We start from the raw sequence: 18,571 nt of genomic DNA, 5'->3' as shown, positions 1-18,571 counted from the left end.
AATTCATTTACAGGTCCTTACCACACTCAATCAAGCAAAAAACAATGAAATAGAGTAAATGGGGATGAACGAAAATGCAAGGGCATCCAACGGTTGAAACCTAGGGATGTAGGAAGCCTATGAACAAATGGGGCCTCCAACGGCGGTTGAATGACCGCTAAACCGAGCTTCGAGCTTCCTTCCAAAGGTGAACACATGGTCCCTCCAATGGTTGGTGAATGGTAAAACGAGCTTCAAGCTTCCTTCCAATGGTGAACGAAGAATGTCATCGACGGTTGGTGAATCCTTCCAATGTCAAAACTTTGGAATAAGGGAGCGAACTTTGTTTTCTTCTTCTTTTTTGCGGCTCTAAGAAACCTTCCAACTTCTAAACTTTGGGATGAAAGAACCAAATCAATGTCTTTGTTTTCTTTGAACGATGGGTAAATCGACCTTCCTTCGGCCAGTGGCGAAACTGGACCTCTACCGGACGATGAACGCAACGAGCTCTAAGAAATCAAAATGGGGAAGACGGTTGAAGCTTCAGGAGAAGGGAGTGAAGAAATGTATTCAATTCCTTCTTTTTGCATCCAGGAGTATAACGATAAAAACAATTTACACTTTTTGGCTGATAGGGGGTGGAGTTGAAAAAATTTTAGAATTCTTAAGTGGGGACGAGGTTTCCAATTCCATATTGGCCTCTTTTATTTTTCAAATTCTGAATTGTAGTTGGCCAAAGAAACCTCTTTTTTATGAGAAATTTCCAATTTAGTACCCTGAACTTTGGGGGTAGTGTCAAGTTAGTACCCAAACTTTCAAATGTGTCATTGTAGTACCTAAACTTTAAAAAAATGTCAAGATGGTCCCTGTTGTTAACCGACCGTCAATTATCTATTGAAAATGTCAAAACTACCATTCAAAAGAAGACACCGTTCATTGTCTTCTACCTTACCAGTTATCTTTAAAGAAAAAAGAGAAAAAGCATGAAATATGATAGAGGGAAACAATAATTGAAAGCAAAAAAATAATTAGACAAGAATGCATTTTAGATCTAAAGGTAGAAGACAATGACTTCCTTAGTCTAGAATATCAAACACTTCAACTGGTTCAATCTCAGGGTTGAAAACAATGACCGAAGGATAGCTTTGACATTTTCAACAATAAGAGGACAATCAATTAAGGGTAAGGACCAAATTGACACTTTTTAAAAATTTAAGTACCGGAGCGATACATTTGAAAACTCGGATACTAACTTGAAAATTTCCCTTTTTTTATAGGTGGATTGTGTCAGTGACGTCCATGCTACCTACATTTATCAAAAAGGCCAATTTACTGACTCTATTACCAAACTTATTAAACTGTTTTTCCCGCTAGCCACGTTTTCCTTCTTGATAAAAGCTTCTCTCTCTTTCTCATTTCCCATTGGCACTCGGGAATGTTTCGCAGTTCACACAACGAGGAATTCGCAAATTTCCCTCGATCGAAGAGGTAACCGCCAGATTCTTTCACTTCTTCCACCGATTTAATATTCTAAATTTCAACCACCGTTTGTGTTCTTTGTATCTGTATAATTCGTATCTGCATCGAAGCTTCTCTCTCTCTCTCTCTCGCTCTCCCTTTGCCATTTTGATTCTGTCTATCGCTGATTGAACGAACTTCACGACAATTTTTTGCAGTGTGAAACAAACAGTTGGTGTGTTTTTATTTGGGTTTTATTCGAAAAGCTTCTGCAACCTCCTTTGATTTTAGGAATCCAATAAGTTTATTAATGTGTGTGTGTCTGTGTTCGTTTGGAAGCTTGGAGTTTTTCTGGTAAACTGGAAACATGGAATTTAAGTGGTGATCTTGGAGTTCTACAGAGGGAGGGAATCCTAAATTTTATAGGCCTGTAGGTGCCCAGTGCCCTGCCAGGATTCAAATTCTCTTCTATGGAGCAGCCAGGGAGAAGCCAAGCGGGGGAGAAGGCTATTGATTGGGATCAAGCGCTCCACCTATACGAAAGAATAATAGCTTCTGAGAATGAGTCCTTACAAATAATGGCTACCGTCAAGCTCGGTCGTCTCTCAAGTTCTGCACCTGAGACTGTCTTATCACGGACCCTTCCGATCCTCGTAGACCTTCTCGGTAGGCCTCTGAATGATTCCGGTCCTTCAATTCAATATGCTGCTGCGTATTGCTTGAACTGCCTTTCCCGTCGAGACGATGGTTCAATGGCTGTGGCCATTGGTCAATCGGGTGCTATCCGTTGCCTCCTGGGGTTATTACCACAATCTGAAGCCAGCTTCCGGAGAGTCTTGATGAAATGTCTTTGGAGGCTCGTCACGGTTGGTAGTGTTAACAATCGCGTCACTGTAGCTAGAACTGGTGGATTGGAAGTTCTTATCAATATGTCGGCATCATTCACTGATAATACAAGGCGTTACTTGTTAGAGATCGTGAGTGCATTGGCGTTGCTGAGAGAGGTGAGGAGGGTTATTATCAATCTGGGTGGCCTTCCTTTGCTTGTTGAGTCTGCTAGAAGTGGCAGCATGGTTTCTAGAGCCAGAGCTGCTCAGGCAATTGGGTTACTGGGGGTCACAAGAAGAGTTCGACCCATGCTTGTTAATCTTGGTGTGATACCACTGCTTATAGAATTGCTGCAGGTTGGAGATATCTCCGCCAAGTTGGTAGCTGGTAATGCACTTGGTATAATCGCATCCCACATCGATTATATTAGATTGGTTGCTCAAGCTGGGGCAATTCCTTTATATGCAGAGCTTCTCCGAGGAACTGAGCCCCTTGGAAAAGAAATTGCAGAAGATGTGTTTTGTATCTTAGCTGTTGCAGAAGTAAATGCAGCATCTATAGCCCAACACTTGGTGGGGATTCTTAGAGGAGATGATGATGAAGCCAAGGCTGCAGCTGCAGGTGTCCTGTGGGACCTGTCGAGTTACAAGTATTCTGTATCTGTAGTTGGAATCTCTGGTGCAATTCCGGTCCTGGTTGAACTTTTGCAAGATGGAAATACTGATTTAAAGGAGAGGGTTTCTGGGGCTATTGCCCAATTGAGTTATAATGAGGGAGATCGAGCAGCTATGGCTGATGCAGGTGTCATTCCACTTCTCATTAGTTTGTTGCAGGGTGAATCTGAGGAACTGAAGGATAATGCAGCCGAAGCCCTGATAAATTTCTCAGAAGATCCATTACAACACGATAGTGTATCTGAAGCATTCAACAGTCCTTCCTTCCTGAACATACAAAATAGGCTCATTCGAATCCGTGCAACTGATGAGCATATGGTTAGATCTTTGAGACAGATTAGCACTGAACAATTCATATGGGACCCGGATCTTTTCTGACTTATATTTGAATACTCCTTTGTTTTTGTATATATGGTTGTTTATGCTTGATCTCATTTGGTTGGTACTTTGGAACAATAACGGGGAAGAAGGAGGCACTGAATGTTGGGGGAGGGGGAATAGTGCTGGGGTAGGAGAGAGAGAGGCAGGCTGGCCATCTGACATATTACAATTGCTCATTGTATATTGTTTGGGTGATGACTTTTAATGAATAGTTTTTTGTTCATCATTGGTTTTACATATTGTTGTCATGCTATATCATACAACTGTAGATATAAGGGATAAATACAAACTTTTAACAGAACTATGCATCAGGTTTATTAGAAAATGAAATGAGAAATCCTGTAATATGTTGGAATAGGGCTCCTAATAGATTCTTTGACACCTCAAGTTCAAGGGAGACAAACTTGAATGTGGACCAACATTTTTGCTATGTTGTATATTTCACTCTTCTATGGAATGAAATTATTTTTGATATCTTCTGAAGGACTACACAATGGGGGTAGCCCATTCCCCAACCCAGGTGCAGGCAGGATTCGATCCCAATTCTCTGCTACGACCAGAAGGAGACCTTACCAACCAGCTGGTTGGCACCTTGCTATGGAATGAAATTTTATTCTGTTATTTATCAAAAGAAAAAAGTTCAAGAGACACAAACTTGCAGCTCCCACTCCTCTTTCCCCTGCTGTCTTCCTCAATTCTTCATTCCAAATTGGAGAGTGGGGTTTGCCCATTCCCATTTCCTATTCCTAGCACTGAAACACAAAATGGGATGATGTCATGGAGTTCATCTCTGCTTGGTCATGCTCTTCCTTTTTCTGTCCTGTTTTAGAACGAGATGAAACGTCCCCTTCTCTTCTGCTATCAACCTTATAATGTCAATGTTTACAACCTCAAGCTCATAATTCCTATGCACGCTCGAGTTCTCTATTGGCCATCTGGCCAAAATCCATTGCTTGCTTGAGGAAGACATTGCAGTGACCTACAAACTCATAATTGGATCAGGCTTTTCTGTATACTCAAACTCATAATTGGAGAGTGAAATTGATGTTTGAAGCCAATGGGTCCATTCAAAGTATGAATCACTAAGGTTATCTAGAAAGTAAAGGTCACAATCAATTGGAATGAGCTTCACCTGATCAAACCTCCAAACCACATCAAGCTTCCTCACCTCTATCCTATGCATGGCTAAATGATAACCATACCCCTTCACCCAAAGTGATCCAAGTGAAGGGGACCAAAGATAAACAATTAAATTTCTGAAATAGTCACGTACAAGAACACAAAGTAGTCCTGCTTCTGTATAACAAACAAAGCCCTTATCCTCAACTGTTGGAGAACACAAAGTAGTCCTCCAAACCACATTGTTTGATGCAAAAGTTCAGCATGTGTTGGCATCAGAGCACTCTTACCCTCAACTGTTCCTGTGATAGTAAGCACCTTTGAGGCCACTGCATATGGGGATATCATATCAAAACCAATCTCTATCACCATTACAATATCCTTTCACCAGTTGTTTCATTTTAGCAGAGTCAATAAGCTTTTGTATACGAAGCTATTACATCAGTAGAAGGGGTTAATCATTTTGAACAGTGTTAATATTATTCCTCAGATTTTGTTTGGGAAGAGTGCATATGCTGGTTTGGTGCATATATGTACTCCGGTTGGATTTTTGCAAATTTGGAAGAGTGTAAAAACATGCTGAAGATTGACAAAACATGCATTCTTGTCAGAGAAGAGAGAATGCCTCAATTTTGAGGGTAAAACTTACTTCAATTTTTTCGAAGCAGACTTTCCTCTCTTAGTCGATCGAGGGAAGCAAGCCAACCATTTTCATTCGTCATTGTAGCTTCCTGCAGACTTTGACTGGAGTGTGTCAATAATGGTTAGTTCTGAGCTCCAATATCTGCTGTTGTCAACTTCTCTATATAGCCAAGAAATCTCAAATCTATACCCAGATCTGAGCTCCCGCCTTCCTCATCGCAACCAAACCCAGATCTGAGCCTGGAACTTTCCCATCACATCTCTATTGTCAATGGTAAGCTCAAATCTTGTTAAATCTGCTTCATTTTCCTCCAATCTGGAATATAGGCAGTGAAATTCCTTTTTTGGTTTTTTTCTTTATGTTTATTTCATTTATCCAAATTGGCCTTCCTCCTTGGAACACCTGTGCTTCCAATGGTAATATCTTACCTCAGATCTGCTTCTATTCTCAAATCTATCAATTGTTGTCTCAGAAAATGCATTTTTGATGTTTTCAGGTCGCATACACCACGGAAAATGATGTCTCTTCCTTATATGCTTCCATGGACGGAGGAGATCTGATACTGCTGGAGCATTTTTCTCAGACATTTAACATCTGAGGGTTCAGTCTTCTTGATTTTTTCCAGATCGGCGAAGTATGATCTCAATATATACCTGTATAAATGTTTTTCTTTCTCTTATCATATTATCTTGTTATGTTTGTTCTTCTCTGTACATTCACAGTTTTTTAGGCTCCGTTTCAAGTTTTTAAGAGTAATTTAATTAAGTATCATACCTTTATCCATATGCATAATTTAAGAATAGTTTTGGTTGATGCAGTATATGGGTTACTTTTCAAAAGGAATTGGTGTAGATGTTTGCTGTTGTACAACATATCTAGATTGGACCTTTGTCCATCCAGCACACTTAACTACATTTGCCTATGACAAGCCAATTTGAGCTGTTTATTGCCCCCTTACAGGATTTTGTAGTAAGAAATTTGACTCCTTGCTCTGCCCTTTTTATTGTTGAAAATTTGAAGTCTGAAATTTTAGTTGTAACAAGGAAGTATTTGATAGTGTAAGGTGGAGTTGTTCTGGTCCTTTTGTTAAAAGAAGGTATAGTTTTCTTTTTTTTTTTTGTTGACTTAGTTGAGAAACTCCCCACCAAAGATGCCCTAACCAGAAAACCTAATGCCTAAAGCAAGCCTTCTTGTAGGAATTTTTTTAACTAAAAAATATAAGCTTTTGAGGTGAAGGGGTGCCCAACCCACACCATTCCGTCTTGTGGATAGTTCAGATTTTCCATAGCATTCCTCCATGTGGCAAAAATAGGTGAGTCCTTTGGGGAATAAGAAACCTTTTTCTTTGTTCAATGCATGATTTTTCTAAATTTTGAGTAGCTTAATATCTGATATCTGCAAAATAAAGTTGTGCATTGATTGCATAAAAAACAATAGCTTGATTATGATAAGATGGTTGTTAGTTCACCTTTCTTTTTCTTTTTTATTTACTTTTTATTTATAATTTTGGATCAACATCCACTTGAATATTGTGAGTTATATGATCAATAGAAGCTTTAATGTACCTAGAACTATGTTTGGTCAATAACCTTGATCTAGGATATGTTGTGATGGTTCTGCCCAATGGAAATTGTTCCATGGATATTGTTCACCCAATAAATAAGGAAGATCAAGCTTCAAATTGTTCCACAGATGGAATGAATTATTATAGAGTATTTCGAAGTAGAAGGTTTGGATTAGAAAAAACCTTGGCTACTGAAACTCATGGATTGGATTAGAAAAGAAAGGGTTGTTCTCTAGATCCTTTAAATGTGTGCAATAAAAATCTGCTAAAAATATATTTGTCTTCAACTCATTTTATTTTAAAAGTTTGACATGAAGTATTAATTTCTGATTTTTTTGAACATCTCTCAGAAATTATGCAAAATTCACATCTCATGGTTTTTGTTGAGCAAGAGAAGAGAAGAGAAAGAGAGGAGAGGCGAGAGGACTGAGAGCCCAAAAGAACACAGCAGGTGTGTGCAGTATGTTATTATTTATACTAGGCTGGTCGTACAACATAAAGTATGAAGAAATTACAAAAGTACCCTTGCGGTACTAAACATGTGTACAACAATATCTATCAACACTCCCCCTCAAGTTGGAGCATAGATATCAATCATGCCCAACTTGTCACAACGATCATGATGCTTGGAATGGTGTAGCCCTTTTGTAAATATGTCTCCAAGTTAGTTCTCAAAGCTGACATAGGGAGTACATACTTCGCCTGTGATGACCTTCTCTCTGATAAAATGCTTGTTAACTTCAATGTGTTTTGTTCTATCATGTAGCACTGGGTTAGCAGCAATGTTTATAACTGCTTTGTTATCACAGAATAGAGTCATAGGCTTGTCCACTGGGAAACCCAACTCACTCAACAAATTCTTTATCCACATAATTTCAGCCACTCCATGAGCCATTGCATGATATTCAGCTTCAGCACTGGATCTAGCCACCACATTTTGCTTTTTACTCCTCCATGTAACAATGTTCCCTCCTATAAAAGTGCAGTAGCCACTAGTAGACTTTCTGTCACTTTGAGATCCAGCCCAATCTGCATCTGTATAAACTTCAACTTTCAAATGCCCGTGCCTTTGGAATAACAAGCCAGCACTAGGAAACTTTTTTAGATATCGGAGGATTCTTTCTGCTACTTCAAGATGAGTGGACCTAGGTGCATGCATGAACTGACTGAGGACACCAACAACATAAGCAATGTCTGGACGAGTCATAGAAAGATATAACAATCTCCCTACAAGCCTCTGAAACTGTTTCACATCCTTGAAAGGTTCACCTTGGCCGTCACCTAATTTATGGTTGGGGTTAATGGGTGAGTCAACTGGCTTCACTCCCATCTTTCTAGTGTCCTGAAGTAAATCTATGACATATTTCCTTTGGGAAATGAAGATACCCCTTTTTGATCGGGCAACTTCAATTCCAAGGAAGTATCTAGGAGGTCCTAGATCCTTCACTTCAAACTGAGTGGCAAGGAAACCCTTCAACCTCTGGATTTCATCATTCCAGTCACCAGTAACAATTATGTCATCCACGTATACTATTAAGGCAGCCATTTTACTTTCTCCTCTTTTCACAAACAGTGTGTGATCTGATTGACATTGCTTGTATCCTCTCTGCTGAACCGCAACATAGAATCTGCTGAACCAAGTTCTTGGTGATTGTTTCAGCCCGTATAAAAACTTCTTCAACTTGCACACTTTCTGTTCATTGCCTTGAGCCAGAAAACCAGGGGGTTGAATCATGTAAACTTCCTCTTCAAGGTCACCATTCAATAATGCATTCTTGATGTCAAGCTGATGTAGATCCCAATTCAGATTAGCAGTAAGAGAGAAAAGAACTCTAATGGAGTTCATCTTGGCAACAGGGGCAAAAGTTTATGCATAATCAACTCCGTACACTTGAGTAAACCACTTTGCCACTAAGCGAGCTTTATACCTCTCGGTCGTTCCTTCAGCCCTATGCTTGACAGTGAACACCCATTTACATCCAACTAGATCCTTTCCCTTAGGAAGATCTACAAGTTCCCATGTGCCATTTTTATGAAGGGCATTAATTTCTTCCTTCATGGCATTTGTCCATTCAGGTACTAAAAGAGCTACTTCAGTCCATCAACAGGGTAGCCGAACAACAGTAACACAAAAAGGAACACCACAGTCGAATATTAGGGCATCAACAGTCCATCAATGGGTGCAAAGAAACACACAAAAAAAAACTTCAGTTGAATACCAGGGCACCCGAACAGTAGATGAACAGTAGATAATACCTTCTTGAACATCAGATGACAGCCTCTCTATAAACCAAAACTTTCTCTACGAACATCAGATGATAGCCTCTCTACAGCCGAACAGTCAATGTTGGCAGACTTCTTTGAACATCAGATAGAAAACTCTCTATAACCAGAACTCTTTTCTGCGCTGGAAGATGAAAAGTCAGGCAGGCGTCTTCTTGCTTAAGGTCGAACAACAGATGGATACGGCTGGGAGATGAAGAGACTGACTGCTCGACATTGGAGGATGAACAAATCAGATTTGCTTGACATCACCCTTCAGGCCTGGACGACTTGCTCTGATACCATGTTGAGCAAGAGAAGAGAAGAGAAAGAGAGGAGAGGCGAGAGGACTGAGATCCCAAAAGAACACAGCAGGCGTGTGCAGTATGTTATTATTTATACTAGGCTGGTCGTACAACATAAAATATGAAGAAATTACAAAAGTACCCTTGCGGTACTAAACATGTGTACAACAACATCTGTCAACAGTTTTATTATACATTATTGTGCAAGTCTACATACCAAAATAAATTTCTCTATTTTGCTTGGGACAAATGTATTTCTGCTTTACATGATTCTAACAGAATTTACTTGTCAAATACAGAATTCCACCTGCAATTTTTATATTTGAACAAAATCTAGCATCATGAATACATGCCTAGACTCGATTTTTGGACAAACCTGGCCTTAAACCACTCTTATCTATCATTTTGTCCCTTTCATGCTTTTATATAATTTGTGTTAATAATGGTTCTTGATAGAACACAACAACATTAAGGCTGAGTTATTGAGATTATGTCTTATACATGGAAGAGGACAGGCATACATGAAGCACCTTATAGATATAATTCCAAATTTATATTGTTTATAGAACGTTAATCATCCAACAAGTATATAATTAAAAACCCACTGGAAACATCCATTTCAAAAGATTTAACAACAAAAATTTCAGCTGTCAAGATCATCGAATCCAATTTTGATGCCATTGGCCATTGAAGCACACCTCCCTCAATTTGAGATTGTGGCTCAGATATACCAACATATATCAGGTAGAAAACCAGAGTACGGTCACCTTCCTTGAACATTTCTTCAACTCAACTAAGCCTATGCCTCACCTATTTCAGTTGGCTGCATGAATCCTGTTCCACCATTCCATTCTGTTCAATGTCATATCCATTGTTAAATTACGGGCTCTGAAATCATTTCTCACTGGTTCAATCCATATCCTTTTTGGTCTACCCTAGCTCTTCTATACATGATTGATTGTCATGGGCTAAGCCCATGGCCTAGGCTATACACGAAAGGGTGGAGTTTCAACCTTAAAGAGTGTTGAGATTACTTAGACAGGGGTGTTTTTGGAACTTTTTCTCTTCCTTGTACTCTTTTTGTATTTCGGCGCCCAAGTAGGGGCTTCCTTGTAATTTACTATTTTCCAAGTAGAAAGATTTTTGAGGGTGTCAACAGTAACTTGAACACACCTCTGGACACATCTCTTCTTCTTCTTCTTCTTCTTCTTCTTCTTCTTCTCTCCTCTTGCTTTCTCTCTTCTAAACCCTAGATTCAATTTTGTTTGTCAACTTGGTATCAGAGCGGGTAAGGGAACTTGGGAGTACCTCTCCTGCTGATCCTCTCTCACGAGGTGAACTGTTGATGTCAGACTGCCGCCAAATGACGTCAGCAGTCCATACAGGTGTTGGCGGCAGTCAATGAAACTTACCTGGTTTGATTCACCCTGATTTTAGAGGAATTGGTATGACTCTTTCTCTCATTCGAAACTTCTATGATTTTTAGTGATTTTTTCAAGGAGAAAATCGCAGAAATTTCAGATCTGATATCGAGCCTTGTACATCATGTTTAATGGCTTCTTCTGCTGTAAAACCTAGACCATTCAGGTTGTTTTACTCTTTGGGAATGATAGAAAGTGGTCCCGTAATTTTCAGAGCCCTATATAATTTTTGGGAGTTTTTTTTTCTCCCTTTATTTTGCCGCTAATTTGTTTTTTTTGGCCTCCTTTTGTATCTTAACCATGTGGTGAACTTGGTTCTTGGGTCTGTGGCTTTGGTTAAGTATTGGGGGTCTTTTTTGGTTGGCGAGAAAGTGTTTTGATAGAATATGGAATCATCTAAGGATGTTCAGATGGTTTTCAGTGTGTTCCCGAGAAGTGTAGATATTGCTAGTGGGATGATAACTACAATTAAACTTGATGGAACCAATTTTTTGGAATGGTCTTAATCCGCTAAACTTACCATTACTGGGAGAGGTAAACTGGGATTCATCACAGGAAAGGAGGTGAAACCAAATCTTGAAGAACTGAAATTTGTAAAGTGGGAACAGGATAACTCCCTTGTTATGTCATGGCTGATTTGCTCAATGCAACATCATATTGCCTAAAACTACATGTTTCTTCCAACGGCCAAGGATATTTGGGATAGAGTTGTTGCCACTTATTCCCAAGTTAACAATACGGCTAGAGTGTACCAGCTTCAGAGGGAAGCTTGTAGTATGCGTCAAGGGGAGAGATCTGTGGCTATGTATTTCTCTTCTCTACAATCTATTTGGGAAGAAATGGATCATTTGAAAGCACTCGTATGGAAGGACCTTGAAGATGGTGAGCAATATCGGAAGTACATAGAAGAGAATAGAATCTTTGATTTCTTGGCTGGCTTATATCTAGAGTTTGATTTTACCAGGCAACACATTCTTAGTGCTGGCATTGTCTCTCTTGCTTCCGCTTACTCCCTTGTACAAGGGGAAGAAAGTCGAAGGACCGCCATGATGCTACCTCCTATGATTGATCACTCTGCTTTTATGTCATCTCGACCCAAGCAAAATACTAACAAGCACCGTATTACTGAGAAGGCTGAGGATGTTATTTGTGATTATTTCAAGAAGCCAAAACACACTAACGAAAGTTGTTGGAAGCTTAATCCTCATTTAAACCTGGAAAAGTACAAAACTGGGAAGAAGGGCACTGCTCACTTGGCTATAGTTGGTAATGGTGCTCAACCTTTTGATGTGCTTGATTCCTCTGACGTAATGGACAAACTTAGGAATATATTGTTGTAGCTGGAAAAGGGTGGTACATCCTCCTCATCTGGTTCTGGACCTAGTAATCCATCTAGTTCATATGCCAAAATAGGTATTGCACTTGCTTGTTCCACATCTTTTAGCCCATGGATTGTAGACTATGGGTCCAATGCCCATATGACTGGTATACCCTCACATTTTACCTCATATAAGTTAACCCAGGGAAGGGCAAGATTACTGTTGTTGATGGATCTCGGACCCCTATTTTGGGTCAGGGTGAAGTCAAACTCACTCATAACCTTTCTTTTGGATCTGTTCTTCATGTGCCTCAACTACATAAAACATTGTTGTCTGTTAGTTCTCTCTGAAACCCCATAATTGTTCAGTGACTTTTTTTCCTACCCATTGTGTTTTTCAGGATTTGAGCACGGGGAAGATGATTAGAAGTGGGCATGAAGTTGATGGAGTCTACCTCTTTGATGGACCTTCAAAGCATGAACTGTCAAGCCAGACTGAGTTTTGTTCAAATGAAAAAATGAGTCTTTTGAAATTATGGCATTGTCATCTTGGTCATATGTCTTTCAATTCTATAAAACTTTTGTTTCCAAACTTGTTTGATTCTATTCCAAAGTTGAATTTTGAATGTGAAGTTTGTCATCTGTCCAAACTAGAATCACATATTCTGCAAGCAGTAAAAGAAGTAATGTTGCTTTCCATTTGATCCATACTGATGTTTGGGGCCATATGCTATCCCTTGCATGGGTGGGTATAAATATTTCATCCTCTTCATTGATGACTACAGTCAGTATACATGGCTCTACTTGATGAAAAGTCGGAATGAAGTTTCTATGATTGTTCAAAACTTCATGAATATGGTCGAGACACGGTTTGAGAAAAGAGTGAAGATAATAAGATTTGACAATGCCAAAGAATACTTTGAACATTGGTTGCATAGATTTCTTGAAGATCAGGGTATTATTCACCAAAGTTCATGTAGTCGTACTCCACAACAAAATGGGGTGGCTGAAAGGAAGAACAGGTATGTCATTGAAGTTTCTTGTGGTCTACTATTTCAAACTCATGTTCTCACTCGTTTCTGGGGTGATGTTGTTGAGACAGCTGTGTATCTTTTAATCTACCCTCAAGATCTTTGGTTGTGTTTGTTTTGTTCATGATATGAGTCCTTTCTGATGTAAGTTTGATCCTAAATTAGTTAAATGTGTATTCCTTGGTTACTTTCCAGTCTAAAAAGGCTATAGATGCTTTGATGCTTTATCTAGCAAGAGATATGTCTCTAAAGATGTTACCTTTTTCGAGTCCTCTTCCTTTTTCCAGTCATACTGTCATTCTCTTCAAGGGGAGAATGCGAGTGAAGATCGGACTCCTTTCTACCTTCCTGTTCCTACCTCTATTCCTCCGTCTCTTCCTTGTAACGATAATATTCCTTCTCCTCCTCCTCCTCCTATGTATCAAACTCGGTTCTGGAAATAGTTTGTCATCAGACGTAGTAAGAGGGTGACTCTTGAAGTTGAATGCCCATCACAATCTGATTCCCCAGATTCAGGTAATCTTGAAGCTCCTGATAATCCTATTATTGATTTTGACCTTGATCTTCCTATTGCCATTCGAAAAGGGAAGAGGACATGTAGCAAGTATCCTATTACTAACTATGTGCCTTATGATGCTCTCTCAGCTTCCTATTGTGCCTATATTTTTGCCATCTCTTCTGTTTCCATCCTTCATAGTGTTACAGAGGCAATGCAGTCCCCTTACTAGAAGGAAGCTATGAACCAAGAAATGGAGGCCCTAATAAAGAACCATACTTCGGAGGTTGTTCCTTGCTCTAAAGATAAGATTCCTGTTGGGTGTAAGTGGGTTTATACTGTTAAGCACAAGGCAGATGGCTCAATTGAGAGGTACAAAGCTCGACTTGTAGGCAAAGGATACACTCAAACTTATGGCATTGATTATGTGGAAACCTTTGTTCTAGTTGCTAAAATGAACTCTATTCATGTGATCCTGTCTCTTGCTAGCCATTACTCTTGGCCTTTATATCAAATGGATGTAAAGAGTGCCTTCCTTAATGGGGACTTACAAGAGGAAGTGTATATGGACTTACCATCTGGGGTAAGCTTTCCTAACAGTGATGGAAAAGTTTGCCACTTGAAGAAGTCCTTGTATGGGCTCAAACAGTCCCCGAGAGCCTGGTTTGACAAGTTGAGAAATGCTATCTTAAAGATTGAGTTTGCTCAATCACAGGCTGACCACACCTTATTCATTAGAAGAGTTGATGATAGAGTAACAATGTTGATGGTATATGTTGATGACATTGTTGTGATAGGTGATGATATCACAGGTATCTCTCAATTAAAGTCCTTCCTCGTTTCTGAATTTGAGATTAAGGACCTTGGTGATCTCTGATATTTTCTTGGCATTGAAGTTGCAAGATCCAATAAGGGAATTTTTTTATCACAAAGGAAGTATGTACTTAATTTGCTTCATGAAGTTGGGAAATTAGGGTGTAAGCCTGCAAAAACTCCAATTGATCCTAACTACAAGTTGAGTTCCACTGAAGGAGAAGTTCTTCCAGACAAGGGGGTATATCAGAGATTGGAAGGCTGCCTTCTGTATCTCTGCTTGACTAGACCTGACATATCCTATGTTATTGGAGTGGTTAGCCAATATATGCATGAACCCAGGACATCTCATATGCAAGCAGTTAACAGAATTTTAGCCTACTTGAAAGGATGCCTTGGTAAAGGGATGTTGTATTCCAATCACGACCATCTAAAGATTGAGGCTTACACAGATGTTGATTGGGCAAGGTCCATTGATGATAGAAGATCTACATCTGGTTATTGTGCCTTAGTGGGAGGCAATGTGGTTTCATGGAGAAGTAAGAAACAATCTATGGTTGATCGTTCTAGTGCTAAGGTAGAGTACAGGGCAATGGCTCATGGAGTGTTTGAACTACTCTGGTTGAAGACCTTATTGACTGAGATAGTTATCCAAGCAGACATCCCAATGAGACTATTTTGTGACAATCAAGTGGCCATAAATATTGCCTTCAATCCTGTCCAACATGATTGTACAAAGCATATTGAAGTGGATAGACACTTCTTTAGAGAAAAGGTTGCTAGCGGAGAGATTTGCCTTCCTTTCGTAAGGCCGGAAGACCAACTAGCTGATTGCCTTACTAAAGGTGTCCACCATCCAAAGTTTGCTAAGAACCTTGACAAGTTGGGCATGATTGACATATATACTCAGCTTGAGGGGGAGTGTTGAGATTGCTTAGACAGGGGTGTTTTTGGAACTTTTTCTCTTCCTTGTACTCTTTTTGTATTTGGGCGCCCAAGTAGGGGCTTCCTTGTAATTTACTATTTTCCAAGTAGAAAGATGTTTTAGGGTGTGAACAGTAACTTTAACACACCTCTCAACACATCTCTTCTTCTTCTTCTTTTCTCCTCTTGCTTCCTCTCTTCTAAACCCTAGATTCAATTTTGTTTGTCAACTAAGAGAAAATATATAAGCACTAAACCACGACCATTTGGTTTAGAATTTGATCAAACTAGATAAAATATGCCTTCTTTGAAGGCTGGATTTGTTTATAATCATACTGGGTTTTATTACTATTACCTTTTGAATAGTTTAAAACTATTGCAATAAGCAAGTAGTCTAAAACTATTGCTATATACCTTTTGAATAGTTTAAGCATAGATCTCTCACTATCTCTGGTTATAAGGGCAATTCTAATTGATCATACCCCAATAATTGGAATCAGAGGAAATGTACTGCAGATACTGCAATAATATCTCAGTTGATAACAGGAATGCAGAGGAGATGTTGATTAAACTATCATATCCAACACTTAAGTCATGTTTGGTTGGTCTGATTGGACTTGTAATTGGAATATTCATAAGGGGGAAAATTGGTAGCCATTCATAATTGATGGTTGATAACCTAACGGAATTAGCTATGATCCCTGGTTTTGTAATGGACAGTTTAGGTTCATGCTTCCAACTTGGTTGTCTAGTAAACAGGGCTTCAAAAATATTATAGAAGATGTTTTTTAACTATGTTTTTGGGGTATACTTTGCTTACTCTCTTAAGCTGTGTCTATATATATATATAACTTGGTTGGGTATGTATTAGACTGTTTGAGTGCATGACTATATCTTGGTTATGTCTAGTAAATATATGGTATATGGCTCTATCAGGGATTCAAAACATATTAGGATATGCTTCAGTGTGTTAGACTTTGGTAGAGTATGAGCAAAGCCATTGGCCAATCTTGGGCTCCAGTTGAAGAGATTCATTCTGATTATTAAACCAGTATTAGACTTTTCATAATGGAAGGTGTGAGAGAGGAGAATTGTTACAAAAACCAGTTACCTTCCATGGGTGTGGGTATGATACATAGTTTGAGTTAAACCACTTCTTTCTATACAGGAAGGCCCTTCAACCAGTTACCTTACATGAGTGTGGGTATGACTGGCATTCTTTTTCTAATATAGTAGCTTTCCATGGTTGGGTTCCCTCTACACTGTTCCTACCTAGTTACTGGATTCACCATTTTTTTTCCCCTTGTTCTACTTTACTATCATACCCCAACCTGTATCTTGATGACTTTCATAGATTCAAAATTTCAGACCAGGTTATGACAGACGATGATGAACATCTTGTCTTCAGGAGGCTTAGAGGTAGAAATTAGTGAAATTAAACCTGCTGATATTAGTGGTAGGATGCAATTTAGGCCCTGCTTGGTGCGTCTTTCCGTGTGGTCTGTTGGCTATTTACAAGCCCAGTAGACCGCGATTTGGTCTTTTCCTGTTTGGCTCGCGGTAGATCTAGCCGCCAAAAGCCGACGCACCAGAAAGACATGAGAAGCCCAAAACAGGCGATTTTTGGGAAGCTCCAAATGGAGCTGCATTTTTTTTTCTACTCGTCTTCGCACGGAAAGACATGCCTTAACCAAACAGACTTCAGGCTGCTCAGATCTTAATGCAAAAGCTCAATGCGCCTTTTGACTGTCATAGCTACCAGAAGATCTTCCTAAAAAGATTTTCCAAATGGCCCCTTTGTTAATGCAGGAGCTGTTTGTTAAGGCAAATTTTTTTCCCAGGAAGTTGACTCATGTATTTGGACTTTGGAGTTGTAAAAATAGCTAGATTTCTTATTATAAGTAATATATTTAGAGTAGCTGGGATTTTTTTCCCAAGGAGCACTTAATTATGTGAAGAAAAAGGTATATTAGGTGGTCAGGACTAAATCAATTGGGGTCAGAGAATTTGGTGATGGTTTTGTTTGGGATCAGGTGTTCAGGACTAATATTTCTTTTCATGGGTCTTTTGGCTTTCATATATGAAACTATTATGCTTTTGGTGTGTATTACTATTACCCACTATGCAATAAATTTCAAGAGTAAACTGAAACTCTTAGGCCATGTGAGATGAAAAACCAAGAAGAGCAGTATAGAACCAATGGAAGATGTGATTTTTTATAGGTTAAAAGCTATGTCAATTGGTCTGTTTTAGTGGGCATTAACAAATAAGTTGAGAGTCATGTTACTTGGTTGATATCATGAATGGAATTTAGTTTGTGATGTTGTTACTTGTGTCAACAAGCAGATTCATAGAAGAACAATGATGTGTAAATATGTAATGGGTGGTAATTAGAAACATAGAAGGTTAAGTAATATTGTGCATTTTTAGTGGAGGGGGAAGTTAAGAAGGTGATCTGTGTTTCAATCGATAACACTGATGTGTTACTGCTCTTGTGATTTAAACTTTAATCATCGACAAGAATTTGTTTTTGGTAAGAACATATGCTGAGATCTGTTGCTCTTATGATTTAAGTTTGATATTTTATACTCGGGAATTTGTTCATAGGAAAAAAAACCAATATTACATGTTGAGATCGTGTTGCTCTCATAGCTTTCAAGGTCTTGACATGGGAGATTTCAATTTCATTTGTACCAATTGATATGAATCATAAATTTTCTAGCCGCCATAATTACTTATTCTTTAATTTGTGATTATATGTAGCAACCAATATCTGATTATTTAACTTGTGCAGCCACTTGATATTTTCTAGCCAACAATGGTTTTGAGGGTAAAAACCATCCCATGCGTTTGTAACGACACTTATGAAACAAACGACAGCAAACATGTATCGTCTATTTGCATCTTCTTCACAAACACGGATGATACAAATGCAATCCTCTGCTTGTCTATGTTTTGCATTTACCTGGACGGAAATAATTTGTATTTGTACCCTATAAATTTGTATTTACATTCTTCGTCTCAAATGGAGCCTCGCACCAGAGGCTTATAGCATTGAGTCCTTAGAAGTATATTACAAAAAAGTCGAATTACAAGGGGGGCGTTATCTGCAGAGATCAAGCTGGATAGACAATAAGGATTGATTCTCCATTTACTTAAATGTCAAAATCAATCAATCCTAAGATTTTTTTTTTTTTTTTTTTGGTATTTGATGATACGCACCAGTGTTTTTGAACCGTTGTTGACTCAGACGATTGGACCATTTGGTCTGGGAATCGTTCAAGCAACCAGTTCTGTTTCACCCTCAACCTGTTTCTTGGAAAACCATTGACTTGGTCAGCGACCCACTAACCTG

The 18,571-nt window shown here is 39.0% G+C and overlaps 1 protein-coding gene across 4 annotated transcripts; it reads left to right on the top strand.

Moving 5' to 3' along the window:
• Positions 1 to 1,313: 1,313 nt before the first annotated feature.
• On the top strand, positions 1,314 to 18,270 carry LOC104588035 (uncharacterized). 4 transcript variants are annotated; one of them, XM_088894627.1, is made up of 5 exons: positions 1,314 to 1,467; positions 1,656 to 5,355; positions 5,579 to 5,716; positions 6,997 to 7,097; positions 18,011 to 18,270. In XM_088894627.1, exon 2 carries the CDS (start codon positions 1,908 to 1,910, stop codon positions 3,315 to 3,317), a length of 1,410 nt encoding a protein of 469 aa, XP_088750753.1. In that variant the 5' UTR covers positions 1,314 to 1,467; positions 1,656 to 1,907; the 3' UTR covers positions 3,318 to 5,355; positions 5,579 to 5,716; positions 6,997 to 7,097; positions 18,011 to 18,270. The 4 variants fall into 4 exon arrangements, 3 of the variants coding, with proteins under 3 accessions (XP_088750753.1, XP_088750752.1, XP_088750754.1); XM_088894626.1 differs by lacking the exon at positions 6,997 to 7,097; XM_088894628.1 differs by lacking the exon at positions 6,997 to 7,097 and having other exon boundaries at positions 1,317 to 1,467; positions 1,777 to 5,355.
• The last annotated feature ends 301 nt before the right edge of the window (positions 18,271 to 18,571 follow it).

This window comes from Nelumbo nucifera, chromosome 1 (assembly GCF_055504915.1).
Source record: "Nelumbo nucifera cultivar China Antique chromosome 1, China Antique-T2T, whole genome shotgun sequence".
Classification (NCBI taxonomy): Eukaryota; Viridiplantae; Streptophyta; class Magnoliopsida; order Proteales; family Nelumbonaceae; genus Nelumbo; species Nelumbo nucifera.
This window is presented reverse-complemented; position numbering and strand designations above follow the sequence as displayed.